We start from the raw sequence: 17884 nt of genomic DNA, 5'->3' as shown, positions 1-17884 counted from the left end.
CCTTCCCAGGTCCGAGCAGCTCAGGTGACCAGGTGCTTGGTAAGCACACTGTCCTCAGGTGGGCAGTGCATCTTATAACCTCCCCGGTCCCAGCGCTCGTTTCCTGGGTGCGCAGAGGGAGCGCCCTCTCAGGTGTGCCATGTGTCTCTGGAGAGCTGACCTCTGGCTGTGGCCCTCCTGGCAGATGTCACCTGTCCAGAATCCCAGTAAGACTTGGTTAGCAACTGGGAGTCTGCTCACAGTTTGGTAGAGGATGTCGTCTCTGTGGTAGAGATTGCCCTTCGCCTTCCAGCTCTAGCTGTCACCCGCCTGCCTCTCTGCCTCTGGTGGCGGATGGGCCGGTCTGCAGTGTGCTAGCTCTCCTCTGGTATTCCTCAGTCCTTTGTTCTGTGAGGCTCCCAGCAGTGCCTTAGGTTAGAGCTTTTCATGGGAAAGTTCTCTCTCTCTTTCTTTTTTTTTTCTCTCTCTCTGGCTATCCCACAGTTTGGGTTGCTATCTCACATTAGCTTCCTCAGATTGTCCTCAGGGCATTCAGGCCCTGTCCTTACCCTGTGGAATGCAACCCGCGCCTCCCTGTTCAGCCCCTGCTTGCTGGTGGTGGATGCGTTCATCTGGGCTTCTGGGCTACTTCTCCACTGGGAGTTGCAGTTAGGTGTGTAGTCTATGGGATTTTTTTTTTTTTTTTCCTCCCAGTTATGTTGCCCTCTGAGATTCCAAAACTCCTTATAGACCCACCAGTGAGAGGGTTTGCTGGTGTTTGGAAACTTATCCTCCTTCACGACTCCCTCCCCTGGGACAGGTCTCCATTCCTAACCCTTTTGTCTCTCTTTTTATCTTTTATATTTTGTCCTACCTCCTTTCGAAGACAATGGGCTGCCTTTCCGGGTGCCTTGTGCCCTCTGCCAGCATTCAGAAGTTGTTTTGTGAAATTTGTTCAGCGTTCAAATGATCTTTCAATGAATTTTTAGGGGAGAAAGTGGTCTCCCCATCCTATCCCTCTGCCATCTTAGGACCGCCACCTAAAGTACACATTTTTAAAACCAGTGTCTTGCACACATACTGAATTTAATCAATAAAACAAAATGTTATACTTCATAACATATTGAAAAATGAGATAATTTTCCTAGCAAGTCACAATTCCCATTTTAATAAGTCAGCTATCTTATTTTTACAGCCATTTACCACTTATCATAACCTAGTATATGACAAACTCTTCTGTCAGTTAAAGTATTGCATTTTCACTCTGTTGAATCTTGCTCTGGCACTCCTTCTCTTGGGAAGCACTTTTAAGAATCCAGTAACTCACTCTACTAACTCATCTCCAGAACTCTTCTCAAATGAGATGGCTCCTGACCTCTTACACATGGCTATCACGCTATTCTTACCAGGTACTTCAGTTAACATCAAAGAGAGTTGCATCAAGTATCATACTCCTCAAAAACTGCCTTACAAAGTTTTTAAATCAGGAGCAAAGAGCAAATGAAAGCATTGGAACTTTATCAATTGTAACATAGGCTGTTGGTAGTGTAGAACAAAGTTGTGAGCAATATGAAGTATGGATACTGAATGAGCTAATTAAAGTCAAAATAAATTAAACAGAAAAATAATAAAAATATTAGCAACTTCCATTACTTTCCTGGTTTTAGCCACCAAGTTAACTACCACAGTAGAAGTGTCTTGGTAATCTCATTTCCCTATTTCTCATGGTCTTAACCAGTAGACAGAATCTCTGGGACTTATGCAGTGGCAGTATTGAGGTCAGGGATGATAATACCTTGTCTTTTCTGTGAGGTACAGCACAGATAAAAGACCTAGGGACAGAAAGACTGTTTCCTAGAATGTTCCTGTATCTGCTTTATTTCCAGATAGTAAACCTTGTTATACCTTCACCTAGACTCACATGAAGTTTAGATACACATATAGATAAGATAAATAGATAGATACAGAGACATGGATATATCTCAATAATATATGAAGTATAATTCTACTTCATCATCTTTCCTTTATTATCTAAAAGCCTGACAATTGCAGAGGGCAGGTTTTTGTTTCTTACTCCTAATCTATGTGATTTGAGCAAATTCTTTTCTCAAAAGTCTTGCTGGCTTGCTTTCTAATTCAACTTAAAAAGCAATTTTCCTTATGAACTTCTGTGTGAAAAAATAAAATTTGCTGCACCTAAATCTTTCTGTTAAATATATCATGACTACATTTTTAATAGTGGACCACAAGTGCTACATAAGGAGAGTGAACAGTCTTCCTTGAAATTGTGCTTGGACCTACTGCTTGCAGTTATGACCAAGTTTTGAGTCCTGGATTTAAACAAGATATGACAAAACTTTTCTTTACTATTTAACTGACGATTTCAAGAACTCAGAGTACTAAAAATATATAAGAAAAGAAAAAGAAAGCTTATGTTAATTAATTAAGTCTTGCCTTGAAACTGCCATCGTTTTAAATCAAATTAAGAAATAATATCTACCTCTTGATTCATCACTAGCATTCATTAGTCTGATCTGGTTATCTACTATGGAGTCCCTTTTCTCTCTTCTGACCTCTCCCAGGAAACAAAATGTTGAATTCCTTTGATAAGATTAAGAAAGTCCTCTTCAAAAATTAAATCTAAGTAGAATTTTTAAATAATCTTAAGAAAACTTCTATTTAAAAAATGTTTTAGCTAGTTCCATTACAATTAGTATTAATTTACTCTTTAAACATTTGATTAAAAGTTGGAGTTCCCTTTAATTCAAATAAAAATCAAACTATTAATTAGCAGGGAAAAAAGACTAGGTAATACTGTATAACGTTTAAGGTAATAGATTATACTCATTAGCAGTAAAAGCCCAGTTGCCTATATTCCTGGGGGAGAAAATGAGTCTTTTTATTCTCAATAAAATTAAAGGTTTTGTTTAGCAAACTTGAACAAATTGATTAGTTTCAGCGCATTCAGAACAGCCTAAGAATTATAGTACTGTAATTTAGTCTCTTATAATTTTTGAGACTTACTTTGAGCAAAAAAAAAAAAATAGATTAAAGTGCATTTCTCTTTTACATACTTTGCTTTCCTCGTAAAATCACAGAACCATGTCAGAGCACAGAAAGAACATGTCATCACTTTGAGAGGTCTCACAAAATAATGAAAACATGTTTTTTTAATAAACCATCCATTAAGAGTATTCTAAGTTACTTCTATTTAGTTTTGAATATCCTTAGAAGTACCCTTCCAAACATTTTATAATGAACTTTGGTTGCTATCTTTAATAAACAGTTCAGTCAAGTTCAGTTCAGTCACTCAGTCGTGTCTGACTCTTGGCGACCCGGTGAACCACAGCACGTCAGGCCTCTCTGTCCATCACCAACTCCCGGAGTTTACCCAAACTCATGTCTATTGAGTCAGTGATGCCATCCAACCATCTCATCCTCTGCCGTCCCCTTATTCTCCTGCCTTCAATCTTTCCCAACATCAGGGTCTTTTCAAATGAGTCAGCTCTTTGCATCAGGTGGCCAAGTATTGGAGTTTTAGCTTCAATATCAGTCCTTCCAATGAACACCCAGGACTGATCTCCCCTAGGATGGACTGGTTGGATCTCCTTGCAGTCCAAGGGACATTCAAGAGTCTTCTCCAACACCACAGTTCAAAAGCATCAGTTCTTTGGTGCTCAGCTTTGTTTATAGTCCAACTCTCACATCCATGCATGACAACTGGAAAAACCATAGCCTTGACTAGATGGACTTTGTTGACAAGGTAATGTCTCTGCTTTTTAATATGCTGTGTAGGTTGGTCACAAGTTTCTTTCCATGGAGTAAGAGTATTTTAATTTCATGGCTGCAGTCACCATCTGCAGTGATTTTGGAGCCCAAAAAAATAAAGTCTGACACTGTTTCCACTGTTTCCCCATCTATTTGTCATCTAGTGATGGGACTAATGCCATGATCTTAGTTTTCTGAATGTTGAGCTACAAACCAACTTTTTCATTCTCCTCTTTTACTTTACTCAAGAGGCTCTTTAGTTCTTCTTCACTTTCTGCCATAAGGGTGGTGTCATCTGCATATCTGAGGTTATTGATATTTCTCCCAGCAATCTTGATTCTAGCTTGTGCTTCTTCCAGCCCAGCGTTTCTCATGATGTACTCTGCATATAAGTTACATAAGCAGGGTGACAATATACAGCCTTGATGTACTCCTTTTCCTTTCCTACTTGGAACCAGTCTATTATTCCATGTCCAGTTCTAACTGTTGCTTCCTGACCTGCATACAGGTTTCTCAAGAGGCAGGTCAGGTGGTCTGGTATTCCCATCTCTTTCAGAATTTTCCACAGTTTATTGTGATCCATACAGTCAAAGGCTTTGGCATAGTCAATAAAGCAGAAATAGATGTTTTTGTGGAATTCTCTTGCTTTTTCAATGATCCACCGAATGTTAGCAATTTGATCTCTGGTTCCTCTGCATTTTCTAAAACCAGCTTGAATATCTGAGAGTTCATGGTTCACAGATTGCTGAAGCCTGGCTTGGAGAATTTTGAGCATTACTTTACTAGCGTGTGAGATGAGTGCAATTGTGCAGTAGTTTGAGCATTCTTTGTCATTGCCTTTCTTTGGGATTGGAATGAAAACTGACCTTTTCCAGTCCTGTGGCCACTGCTGAGTTTAAAAATTAATAAAAATAATATATACAAACTTGAATTTGATTCTAGCTAGTAACTGTACTAGAACAAATGTCCCAGTATGAGAATACTCTATATATACCTTCATTTGAAAGCAATTCCCCAAAGAAAGAACTTATACTAAATAAGGTCATTCATTATTGAAAGAAACATGTAAAAATTATATCAACTACTGAGTGCAGTAATAGTTTTTAGTATTGTTAACATACATAAAAAGGACTATTTAGTATTTTAAACATGGCAGCCCCAAAAGAAGTACCAAATACAAATTCTTCAGCTGCTGTTGCTGCTAAGTCAGTTCATTCGTGTCCAACTCTGTTCGCCCCATAGATGGCAGCCCACCAGGCTCCTCTGTCCCTGGGATTCTCCAGGCAAGAATACTGGAGTGGGTCGCCATTTCCTTCTCCAGTGCATGCATACATGCTAAGTCGCTTCAGTCATGTCCGACTCTGTGACCCTATTGGACAGGAGCCCACCAGGCTCCTCTGTCCACAGGATTCTCCAGGCAAGAATACCGGAGTGGGTGGTCATTTCCTTCTCCAAATTCTTCAGCAATATGACATATTTCTGTAACATGAATTAGTTTATTCAGACAAGTCACCTTTACATACAGGGAAATTTTTCAGGCATATTTGTAATGTTTTGTTCTCCTAAGTAACAGTAGATGAATGCAAAGTATACATAAAGCTGCTGAGAGTGACAATACTGTACCAGTGACTGTGACTATTCACCCAGAAAACATGCATTTTCCCCCCTCAGCCTGATTTCACAGTCTTGAAAATGCTTATTGAAGAATTCTCCACAACTGTTGTACATTTTGCCCTCATCTCTATATTCAGCAGCGTCAAGGTTTTCTATATATTCTCTCACCAAGTCAAAGATATTTTTAAAAGCCAGGTCTATTTTACTATATATATATATTTTTTTTAATTTTTGAAATTAAATGTGTCTTTTTAAGACTGTGCTAGTGTTCTGTACTAAGGTGTCTCTGTGTGAATGCACAAAAACACGTGAACTCTGCGTAGACCTGTATTGATTTGAGTGGTCTCTTCCAGTCCTATTTTCCGATGAGATGTTTTATTTTTAGCCCAAAGTTTGCAGAACACCTTAATTCCCCCACCCCATTTTATAAGAAGAAGCATGTATATCACATTATAACAGGAAAGCTTAACTCTATAAATAAACTTCATGCATGCTATATTTACTCCCAATATTTATGTTCTAATTTCTGATCTAAGTTCAGATTGTTGAACTCAGTGTCTTTAATTGCAAATGAAAGAGCTGGACCAGAAAAGTACTTCCTTTCCAGTTTTTGAGCTCTCTTCTCATGTAAAAGCGTTCCCATAATTAAAATAATTATTTATCTTCAGAACTGGATTAATACATTAGAGTGAAAATGCAAATCTACCCAGCAGCCCACCAAAATTCTCGTGAAAGGACAGGAAAAAAATATTAATAAAAAAACTTCTGGTAAAACAAGAAAGAGTGATAAGCTGGAAAGGACAGAAAGATCGCAAGGGGATTGTACAGCTCCCAGGTAAATGTCAAAAGATTTTTAAAATAGAAGGCACTTGGGACATTTGTTTGATAACTTTATAAAAAATAGATAATTTCCTAAGGAATCATGAATTTTCAAAATTAGCTCAAGGAGAAGTATAAATGTGAAACAGAACAAAGAACAGTGGGGAGTAGAAAATGTAGTTTTAAGCAAATTGCACCAAACCTTGGGGGAATAGATAATTCTCAATTATATAAACTGTGCCAGGACAGAGAATAAGATGCATGCACTTTATAAAGATAGATTAATTGTAACGTCTAAAACAAATAAATATTAACACAAAGATTATAGGCCAATTTAGATTTTGCTATATACAAAAAGAAACTTTAAAAATTGAAAATTAAATCTACCCAAGATGTAAAGATAATCATACATAGAAAAAGTCTATTGATACAATTAATATATTACTACATTCAAGGAAAAAAAAGATCCTCTCAATATGATGTACTCAGTAAATGCAAAAAAAAAAAAAAAAACTCATTAATAAAATTTGAACCTTTTCATAATTAAAAAAAAAAATAATTAACAAAATAGGCAACAAAAGTATAGACCAGGAATGCAGCAAATCTGTTATCTGTTAACCATCTGATGCATTCTCCATACAGTCAAGAAAAAGAGAAGTATATCTACTTTCATTACTACTACCCAAAAGTCTGCCAAGCATCCTAGCCATCACAATAGAATAAAAAATCAAAAGGAAACTTTTTGCTTTTGGAAGGTAATAAAATTGCAATTATTTTAAAAGTATATGGCTTTCTACTTAGAAAATCCAAAAAAATCAATTGAAAAACTTTCAGGTATTACAACAGGATTCCATAAGAAAAATCAACAAGTAAATTCAACTAATAAATATTATGGAAAAAAATTTTGATTTGTAATAGAACAGAAACTATAAAATACTTGCAAAAGGCATACTTGTAAAACCTACTTGGAAGAAAACTATCATTTTACTCAAGGGTATAGAAGAGAATCAGAATGCAAGTAGAAATATACTTTCCTTGAAAGAATTCAATGTTATAAAAAGGCCAAACTTTTTATAAATTCCAAAAATGAAATATAAGTCAACACTATATTAGAATTTCTTTTTAATATACCACATTAATTTCAAAATTGTTCTGAAGGAGAAATCATGGAAAGATAATATAAATTTTTTTAAATTATTAGTTCAGTTCAGTTCAGTCATGTCAGATTCTTTGCGACCCCATCAATCGCAGCATGCCAGGCCTCCCTGTCCAGCACCAACTCCTGGAGTTTACCCACACTCATGTGCATTGAGTCCGTAATGCCATCCAGCCATCTCATTCTCTGTCGTCCCCTTCTCCTCCTGCCCCCAATCCCTCCCAGCATCAGAGTCTTTTCCAATGAGTCAACTCTTCCCACGAGGTAGCCAAAGTATTGGAGTTTCAGCTTCAGCATCAGTCCTTCCAATGAACACCCAGGACTGATCTCCTTTAGGATGGATTGCTTGGATCTCCTTGCGGTCCAAGTGACTCTCAAGAGTCTTCTCCAACACCACAGTTCAAAAGCATCAATTCTTCAGCGCTCAGCTTTCTTCAGAGTCCAACTCTCACACCCATATATGACCACTGGAAAAACCATAGCCTTGACTAGACGGACCTTTGTTGGCAAGGTAATATCTCTGTTTTTTAATATGCTATCTAGATTGGTCATAACTTTCTTTCTAAGGAGTAAGCATCTTTTCATTTCATAGCTGCAATCACCATCTGCAGTGATTTTGGGACTCAAAAAATAAAAATAAAAAAAAAGTCTGACACTGTTTCCAGTGTTTCCCCATCAATTTCCCATGAAGTGATGGGATCAGATGCCATGATCTTCGTTTTCTGAATGTTAAGCTTTAAGGCAAATTTTTCACTCTCCTCTTTCACTTTCATCAAGAGGCTCTTTAGTTCCTCTTCACTTTCTGCCATAAGGGTGGTGTCATCTGCATATCTGAGGTGATTGATATTTCTCCCAGCAATCTTGATTCCAGCTTGTGATTCTTCCAGCCCAGCGTTTCTCATGATGTACTCTGCATAGAAGTTAAATAATCAGGGTGACAATATACAGCCTTGACGTACTCCTTTTCCTATTTGGAACCAGTCTGTTGTTCCATGTCCAGTTCTAACTGTTGCTTCCTGACCTGGATACAGGTTTCTCAAGAGGCAGGTCAGGTGGTCTGGTATTCCCATCTCTTTCAGAATTTTCCACAGTTTATTGTGATCCACACAGTCAAAGGCTTTGGAATTAGTCAATAAAGCAGAAATAGATGTTTTTGTGGAACTCTCTTGCTTTTTCAATGATCCACCGAATGTTAGCAATTTGATCTCTGGTTACTCTGCCTTTTCTAATACCAGCTCGAAAATCTAGAAGTTCACAGTTCATGTACTGCTGAAGCCTGGCTTCGAGAATTTTGAGCATTACTTTACTAGAATGTGGGATGAGTGCAATTGTGCGGTAGTTTGAGCATTCCTTGGCATTGCCTTTCTTTGGGATCGGAATGAAAACTGACCTTTTCCAGTCCTGTGGTCACTGCTGAGTTTTCCAAATTTGCTGGCATATTGAGTGCAGCACTTTCACAACATCATCCTTCAGGATTTGAAATAGCTCAACTGGAATTCCATCACCTCCACTAGCTTTGTTCGTAGTGATGATTTCTAAGGCCCACTTGACTTCACATTCTAGGATGTCTGGCTCTATATGAGTGACCACACCATCGTGATTATCTGGATCATGAAGCTCTTTTTTGTACAGTTCTTTTGTTTATTCTTGCCACTTTTTCTTAATATCTTCTGCTTCTCTTAGGTCCATACCATTTCTGTCCTTTATCGAGCCCATCTTTGCATGAAATGTTCCCTTGGTATCTCTGATTTTCTTGAAGAGATCTCTAGTCTTTCCCATTCTGTTGTTTTCCTCTTTTTCTTTATATTCATCGTTGAGGAAGGCTTTCTTATCTCTCCTTGCTATTCTTTGGAACTCTGCATTCAGATGCTTGTATCTTTCCTTTTTTCCTTTGCTTTTGCTTCTCTTCTTTTCACAGCTATTTGTAAGGCGTCCTCAGATAGCCATTTTGCTTGTTTTGCATTTCTTTTCCATGGGGATGGTCTTGATCCCTGTCTCCTGTACAATGTCATGAACCTCCCTCCATAATTCATCAGGCAATCTATCAGGTCTAGTCCCTTAAGTCTATTTCTCATTTCCACTGTATTATCATAAGGGATTTGATTTAGGTCATATCTGAATGGTGAGTGCAGCCATGAAATTAAAAGATGCTACTCCTTGGAAGAAAAGTTATGGCCAACCTAGATAACATATTGAAAAGCAGAGACATTACTTTGCCAGCAAAGGTCCGTCTAGTCAAGGCTATGGTTTTTCCTGTGGTCGTGTATGGATGTGTGAGTTGGACTGTGAAGAAGACTGAGCGCTGAAGAATTGATGCTTTTGAACTGTGGTGTTGGAGAAGACTCTTGAGAGTCCCTTGGACTGCAAGGAGATCCAACCAGTCCATTCTGAAGGAGATCAGTCCTGGGATTTCTTTGGAAGGAATGATGCTAAAGCTGAAACTCCAGTACTTTGGCCACCTCATGCGAAGAGTTGACTCTTTGGAAGACTCTGATGCTGGGAGGGATTGGGGGCAGGAGAAGAAGGGAACCACAGAGGCTGAGATGGCTGGATGGCATCATTGACTCAATGGACGTGAGTCTGAGTGAACTCTGGGAGTTGGTGATGGACAGGGAGGCCTGACGTGCTGATTCATGGGGTCGCAAGGAGTAGGACACGACTGAGCGACTGAACTGAACCGAACTGAATTGAATGGTCTAGTTGTTTTCCTACTTTCTTCAATTTAAGTCTGAATTTGGCAATAAGGAGTTCATGATCTGAGCCACAGTCAGGTCCTGGTCTTGTTTTTGCTGACTGTATAGAGCTTCTCCATCTTTGGCTCCAAAGAATATAATCAATCTGATTTCGGTGTTGACCATCTGGTGATGTCCATGTGTAGAGTCTTTTCTCGTGTTGTTGGAAGAGGGTGTTTGTTATGACCAGTGCATTCTTTTTTTTTCTTTTTTAAACTTTACATAATTGTATTAGTTTTGCCAAATATCAAAATGAATCCATCACAGGTATACATGTGCTCCCCATCCTGAACCCTCCTCCCTCCTCCCTCCCCATACCATCCCTCTGGGTCGTCCCAGTGCACTAGCCCCAAGCATCCAGTATCATGCATTGAACCTGGACTGGCATCTCTTTTCATACATGATATTTTACATGTTTCAATGCCATTCTCCCAAATCTTCCCACCCTCTCCCTCTCCCACAGAGTCCATAAGACTGTTCCATACATCAGTGTCTCTTTTGACCAGTGCATTCTTATGGCAAAACTCTATTAGCCTTTGCCCTGCTTCATTCCATACTCCAAGGCTAAATTTGTCTGTTACTCCAGGTGTTTCTTGACTTCCTACTTTTGCATTCCAGTCCCCTATAATGAAAAGGACATCTTTTTTGGGTATTAGTTCTAAAAGGTCTTGTAGATCTTCATAGCATCGTTCAACTTCAGCTTCTTCAGCATTACTGGTTGGGGCATAGGCTTGGATTACCGTGATATTGAATGGTTTGCCTTGGAAACAAACAGAGATAACTCTGACGTTTTTGAGATTGCATCCAAGTACTGCATTTCAGTACTTTGGCCACCTCATGCGAAGAGTTGACTCATTGGAAAAGACTCTGATGCTGGGAGGGATTGGGTGCAGGAGGAGAAGGGGGCCACAGAGGATGAGATGGCTGGATGGCATCGCTGACTTGATGGACGTGAGTCTGAGTGAACTCCAGGAGTTGGTGATGGACAGGGAGCCCTGGCGTGCTGCGATTCATGGGGTCGCAGAGTCACACTCGACTGAGTGATTGAACTGAACTGAACTGCATTTCAGACTCTTTTGTTGACTATGATGGCTACTCCATTTCTTCTAAGGGATTCCTGGCCACTGTAGTAGATATAATGGTTATCTGAGTTAAATTCACCCATTCCTGTCCATTTTAGTTCGCTGATTCCTAGAATGTCGACATTCACTCTGCCATCTCCTGTTTGAACACTTCCAATTTGCCTTGATTCATGGGCCTAACATTCCAGGTTCCTATGCAATATTTCTCTTTACAGCATTGAACCTTGCGTCTATCACCAGTCTCATCCACAACTGGGTGTTGTTTTTGCTTTGGTTCCATCCCTTCATTCTTTCTGGAGTTATTTCTCCACTGATCTCCAGTAGCACATTGGGCACCTACCAACCTGGGGAGTTCATCTCTCAATGTCCTATCTCTTTGCCTTTTCATACTGTTCATGGGGTTTTCAAGGCAAGAATACTGAAGTGGTTTTCTATTCCCTTCTCCAGTGGAACACATTCTGTCAGACCTCTCCACCATGACCCTCCCATCTTGGGTGGCCCCACACGGCATGGCTTAGTTTCATTGAGTTAATCAAGGCTGTGGTTTGTGTGATCAGATTGGCTAGTTTTCTGTGATTATGGTTTCAGTGTGTCTGCCCTCTGGTGCCCTCTTGCAACACCTATCATCTTACTTAGGTTTCTCTTACCTTGGACATGGTGTATCTCTTCATGGCTGCTCCACCAAAGCACAGCCGCTGTCCTTACCTTGGATGAGGGCTATCTCCTCACAGCCGCCTGTCTTGACCTTGAACGTGGAGTAGCTCCTCTAGGCCCTCTGGCGCAGCCACCACTGCTTGGACGCAGGGTTGTGCCTTATTTCCAAACTTCAAAATATGATAGAAAGTTAAATAATTGAAGCAATTTGGTACTGGACAGGAATAAATATATGGATTCATGAAGTATTTAGAGTACAGAAACATCGGATATTTATGAAAATTGTTCATGTGTTAAATACAAAAGGTCAGAGATAAAAAAAAATGTCCTTGTTAATTTAAGAATATTTGGGCAAATTGTTGTTATATTGATAAAAATGTCTAAAATTGGATCTGTAAATCCCTCTTTACTCAACAAATACATTCCAGATAGATCATTAAAACCACTACTACTGAATTAAGTGTGGAGAAAACAACTTCAAAAGATTATAATAATAAGCACAGGAATCTAAATAAATTTTCCATTCAGGTTGGAAACTGGAGCTGAAAATTAAAGATAATTATAGATTTGTTTTATGCCAGAAGACACAAAATTGTAATCAACAGATGCTTCATCCTATATCACCAACTTTATTCTAGCTTCAAGACTTTGGTTGTTGAGAGGCTATTTAACTATTTTTAGTTTAAAAATAAACTGTATTATTTTTTTTATAATTCCCATTTCTAACTTTTTGGATCAACTGATCTACTATATTTTTATTGCATCCAGTAAATTATAAAATAATCTGGGAAAAAATTGAAATTATCTCTTCTTGGGCAACTGTATATTATAAAATAGAAATGAAGTCATATTAAGCTCTAAGATTTATTTGAGAATGTGATATAAATAATGATTAAATTGATGTTGAAGTGGAAAAGATTTAAGATACGTATTACTAAAAAAATAGATAACTAGTAGAAGATTAAAATTATTTATGTCTTCTAAGCCTCTAAAGATAGAGGGAAAAGAGACTCAGGGTTCAAATAATCCCAAAGAATAATGGGAAAAATTTTAAAACAAATATGTTTAATATAAACCTTTAATAATACAGTAGATGGTATTGCTATGAATAGAATAGTTTAAATTTTCTGATCAAGAAGCAAAGTCTCAAGAATTCCTTGACGTTCCATTGCTTGGTACTCTGTGCTTCCACTGCAGGGGGCACGAGTTTGATTCCCAGATTGGGAAATTAAGATCCTGAGTACCATGCGACATGCCGGAAACAAAAAAGGCAGTGTCCAAAAATAAATTAAAGAAATTTAGCTACAAGTTAGAGACCCAGTTAAAATAAAAATGATCTTATTTTTAACATAAATGTATGTGTGCTTGATCATTTATCTCAGCCTATTTTCTTTCTTTTTTTTATTTAAGTGCAATAAACTCTTGTTAACTATTGCTTTGGACAAAAGGAAAGAGGATAATTTTAAGGTCTTTTTTATTGTGCACAATTTAGTATAATTCAAATGTTTTCCCTGAGAATATATTCCTATAACATAACCTTTTTAAAAAACAAAAGAAAATTTATAGGGGAAAAAATTCCTCCCAAAATCTGAAAATTACCCAGATCTTACCCCTCTCCTCACCACACTTGAGGCAAAGATAAGGGAAGAACTAGGGCTGACTTTTAGAAGGGGGTTGAACTGACACATTTAGCAAATAATATACAGAATTTTCAGTTAAATTCGAATTTCAAAAATTTCCATTTTTCTTAGTGTATGTTTGAAACATACTTAGACTAAAAATGTTTATTCATTGTTATCTGAAATTCATGTTTATTGGTCATCTATTTTCTCTGGCAACCCTAGTGAGGGACGTATGTACTGCTAAGTCGCTTCAGTCATGTCCGACTCTGTGCGACCCCATAGACAGCAGCCCATCAGGCTACCCCATCCCTGGGATTCTCAAGGCAAGAACACTGGAGTGGGTTGCCATTTCCTTCTACAATGCATTAAAGTGAAAAGGGAAAGTGAAGTTGCTCAGTCGTGTCCCACTCTTCACGACCCCATGGACTGAAGCCCACCAGGTTCATCTGTCCATGGGATTTTTCCAGGCAAGAGTACTGGAGTGGGGTGCCATTGCTTCTCTGGGACATATATACAAGTGGGTGAAATAGGCAGTTCAAGAAAGCAGTAGCCATATCTGAGGCTGAATTCACTGCACTGGGATCCAGGGCCCAGACTTCAACATACTGAGGAAAGGAAGCTTTGAAAGCAAGATGGGTCACCACTCTTAAAGTGGTTCCCAAAATAGGAAGAGGAACTTCAGAGGAACTTCAGAACTCTAAGCATGAAATAGATAGGGAAACAGTGGAAACAGTGACACACTTTATTTTTGGGGGGCTCCAAAATCACTGAAGATGGTGACTGCAGCCATGAAATTAAAAGACGCTTAGTCCTTGGAAGAAAAGTTATGACCAACCTAGATAGCATATTGAAAAGCAGAGACATTGCTTTGCCAGCAAAGGTCCGTCTAGTCAAGGCTATGGTTTTTCCAGTGGTCATGTATGGATGTGAGAGTTGGACTGTGAAGGAAGATGAACGCTGAAGAATTGATGCTTTTGAACTGCGGTGTTGGAGAAGACCCTTGAGAGTCCCTTGGTAGGAGATCAGCCCTGGGATTTCTTTGGAAGGAATGATGCTGAAGCTGAAACTCCAGTACTTTGGCCACCTCATGCAAAGAGTTGACTCATTGGAAAAGATTCTGATGCTGGGAGGGACTGGGGGCAGGAGGAGAAGGGGATGACAGAGGATGAGATGGCTGGATGATATCACTGACTCGATGGACATGAGTCTGAGTGAACTCCAGGAGTTGGTGATGGACAGGAAGGCCTGGCATGCTGCAATTCATGGGGTTGCAAAGAGTGGGACACCACTGAGTGACTGAACTGAACTGAACTGAAGCATGAAAAAAAAAAAAAAAGAGTTGGGGTTGGAGGAATTGAAAAGAGGAACCTAAATATATGTGATAGAATATGAGAATAGCCCTTGGAGGAAGGCAGAAATCAATGATTCCAGAAACTCAGGGAATACACTGGCCATGTCTTATGTCTAAATTCACAGTAGAAACAATCCAAGGAACAATATAAGAGCCCTACACAAGTCGGAGACGACTGAGTGACTGAATGAACTGATGGATAGCAATAGGTTGTTTTGTTCATTATTCCACCTATGATTAGGAAATATTTAGAGAGAGAGAAAGAGAGGAAGGAAGGATGGAAGGAAGGAAGCAAGGAAGGGAGGAAAACAAAATACAATTACACCATTAAAAATGTCTGAAATGTGTAATATTTTTTATTTAATCTGCTTGTCAAGCCTTTGACATAGACATTAATATCCCAACTCTAAAACAAAAATATTGTGTTTCAGATAGTTTAACTGGCCTAAGGTCAAGGAGCTAGTACATCTGTCTCTACTCTTGTGATATTTCTACCACATGACTCTGCTTCCTTGTTACAGTGATCCCCTCATACATTTTGTGGCATCAGTTAGACCTCCCAGAAGCATGCTGTGGTCAGCTTTGAGATGGCCGGATAAAACTAACTCTGAATACGGATTCTTTATCATATCCATTCTAAAGGTGTCTAGTCATTTTTTCTAACAATGAATTTGAAAATAAGTATATCTTGTCTTTAAAACTGAATATGAGGAGACATGTCTCTATACATCTATAGAGATATAGATGTATAGAGAGACAGATAGACAGATAGTTAAGGCACAGTCATTCGGGTGTCCTACTCCTTGCAATTCTATGAACTGTAGCCAGGCTCTTCTGTCCAGGGAGTTACCAAGCAAGAATACTGGAGTGGGCTGCCATTTCCTCCTCCAGGAGGGATCTTTCTGACCCAGGAATCAAACCCATGTCTCCTACATTGGCAGGCAGATTCTTTACCACTGAGCCACCTGGAAAACCATGATAGGGAGGTAGAAAGACAGAAAAGTACAGATATATTTAAACTTTTATCAGAGTAAGTTCTTAAAATAAAATGACATAGAGTCAGGGAGGAAAACATACACTGGGGGAATAGTAAGAGAATAATTATGTTCATTTTTTTTTTCTCTTTCAGTGATCACTATTTGGGAAGCCACAGAGTATTTCAGAAAAATAAATCGGTTATTCAACTTCATCTACAGAAAAAGAGAGACACTCCAGGAACATTATCTCGAAAGGTGAGACTTTCTTAGCATTGGCATCAGTTAGCAAATGGGTTCTTTAAGGACAGTGTTCCCATCCTTATGGATTGTTGCCATTTTGGGATTACATGGCTTAATATTTGAGTATATTTACTTAAACATAATGAAATATATGTCTATTAACAATTTGGACTAAAGCAATTATAGGTACAGCGTACTGCAACCTCAGTATAATAAATCAAGTGGTCTCTTGAAAAGTCATTTATGAGTAACTTATTAATGTTATCCTATTCATACAAGAATCCACTAGTAAATGAATGGGACAGAATATGTGATGGGGAAACCATTGAAGGAAGCAAAAAAACACAACTCTTGCTCTATTTGAAGACAATGGTAATATCAACACAGTTTAAATCAGGACAGATTAGTATTTATAATATATATAATAAAACTCCTTAGAAAGGAATTACTGTGCTTTAATGACAGCTTCATGCTGTTAGATATAAATTTTATTCCCTGTGTGATGTCTTGAGTTACATCAAACCTAAATTGCACAGTATGCAGTAAACTTTGATATTTTAGCAGTTTTTATCTATGGAATCTTCCAGTTACCTACTTTAAGCAAAACTCCCATCACCCTGTCATCTACTTCAGATAACAGATTTCCAAGGCATGACTTTTGTTTCTAGTTTGGGGTGCTTCATCATAAAAAGTGTCAGGTAGTGCATTAGTTTGCAGTATATCTATGTGGAACATAACATAATGAGGCCAAAAGAGAGTTGTTTAGAAATATCTTTTGGAACTCATACTCAACTCAGATGGCATTGACGGCTCCAGGGCTATGCATCTGAAATCTCCACAAAGAAGCATTATAAAGTAACTAATATCCTTAATATTAATAATCATAAGCATCTTCAAATTGTCCTTGGTGCTGATGAAAAAGCTGAAATTATCATACTTCATTTCAACAGGGGGAGGAGAAAATGTATAATTCTAACTCCTACTCTTATTTAGAAGCTGAATAATTGCTAAAAAGAATGTCACTGGTAGTAATTCACAAATCACTAATATTTCAGTTTCATGTAAATTAAGGTTTATTCTTGAAGTGAAGTGAAGTCGCTCAGTCGTGTCTGACTCTTTGCGACCCCATGGACTATAGCCTACTGGGCTCCTCCATCCATGGGATTTTCCAGGCAAAAATACTGGAGTGGGTTGCCATTTCCTTCTCCAAGGGAACTTCCCAACTCAGGGATCAAACCGGGGTCTCCTGCATTGTAGGCAGATGCTTTACCATCCGAGCCACAAGGGAAGCCCTAAGGTTTATTCTTAAATGCATATAACTCCACTACTTTGATATAATATGTACTGAACATATATTTTATATCTGAAACTTTAACATTTACATTACATTTACCATTTACAACAATTCCATGTGTCAATAAGGACACTGAATCCCAAGGAGCTCGTGACCTTTCTCAGGTCACATTCATGGAACTAGTAAGCAGAGACCAGTCAGTGAGTCTCCACTGAGAATTTACAGACTATACTCAAACGTTTTAGATGTGGGTGTCAGAGCAATTAGTCAAAATTCTACCTTTATGTTTTTTTGGCTTTGTTTTGTTTTCCACAGCTGTATCCACATATCCCAAAGCCTGGGCCATGACAGGATATTTAATGATAATTAACCACATTAAGTATATATTAGGTGTCAGGCACTGTTATTAGCGCTGTACATGTATCAATTCATAACAGCACCAAAGCAAAAACTATAGCATGTTAGACTATATGATATTGTAGTCTTTTTTAAAACTGTTAAAAATAATATTATTTATTTTTGGTTGTGCTGGGTTTTCACTGCTGCGTGGGCTTTTCTCCGGCTGTGGCAAGTGGGTGCTACTCCCTAGTTTTGGT

At 38.4% G+C, this 17884-nt stretch overlaps 1 protein-coding gene across 13 annotated transcripts in view; it reads left to right on the top strand.

Annotated features, from left to right (window-relative positions):
* PIK3C2G (phosphatidylinositol-4-phosphate 3-kinase catalytic subunit type 2 gamma) overlaps positions 1-17884 on the top strand; it is a 651449-nt gene that overhangs the window by 233976 nt on the left and 399589 nt on the right. For all 13 annotated transcript variants that reach the window (XM_086401881.1, XM_086401878.1, XM_086401882.1 and 10 more), the window contains one exon: positions 15907-16009. In XM_086401881.1, the coding sequence (XP_086258007.1) occupies positions 15907-16009 (103 nt within the window). The remainder of the gene's footprint in view (positions 1-15906; positions 16010-17884) is intronic.

This window comes from Bos grunniens, chromosome 5, assembly GCF_055505025.1.
Source record: "Bos grunniens cultivar Pamir isolate PY7600 chromosome 5, Bosgru_T2T1.0, whole genome shotgun sequence".
Taxonomy (NCBI): Eukaryota; Metazoa; Chordata; class Mammalia; order Artiodactyla; family Bovidae; genus Bos; species Bos grunniens.
This window is presented reverse-complemented; position numbering and strand designations above follow the sequence as displayed.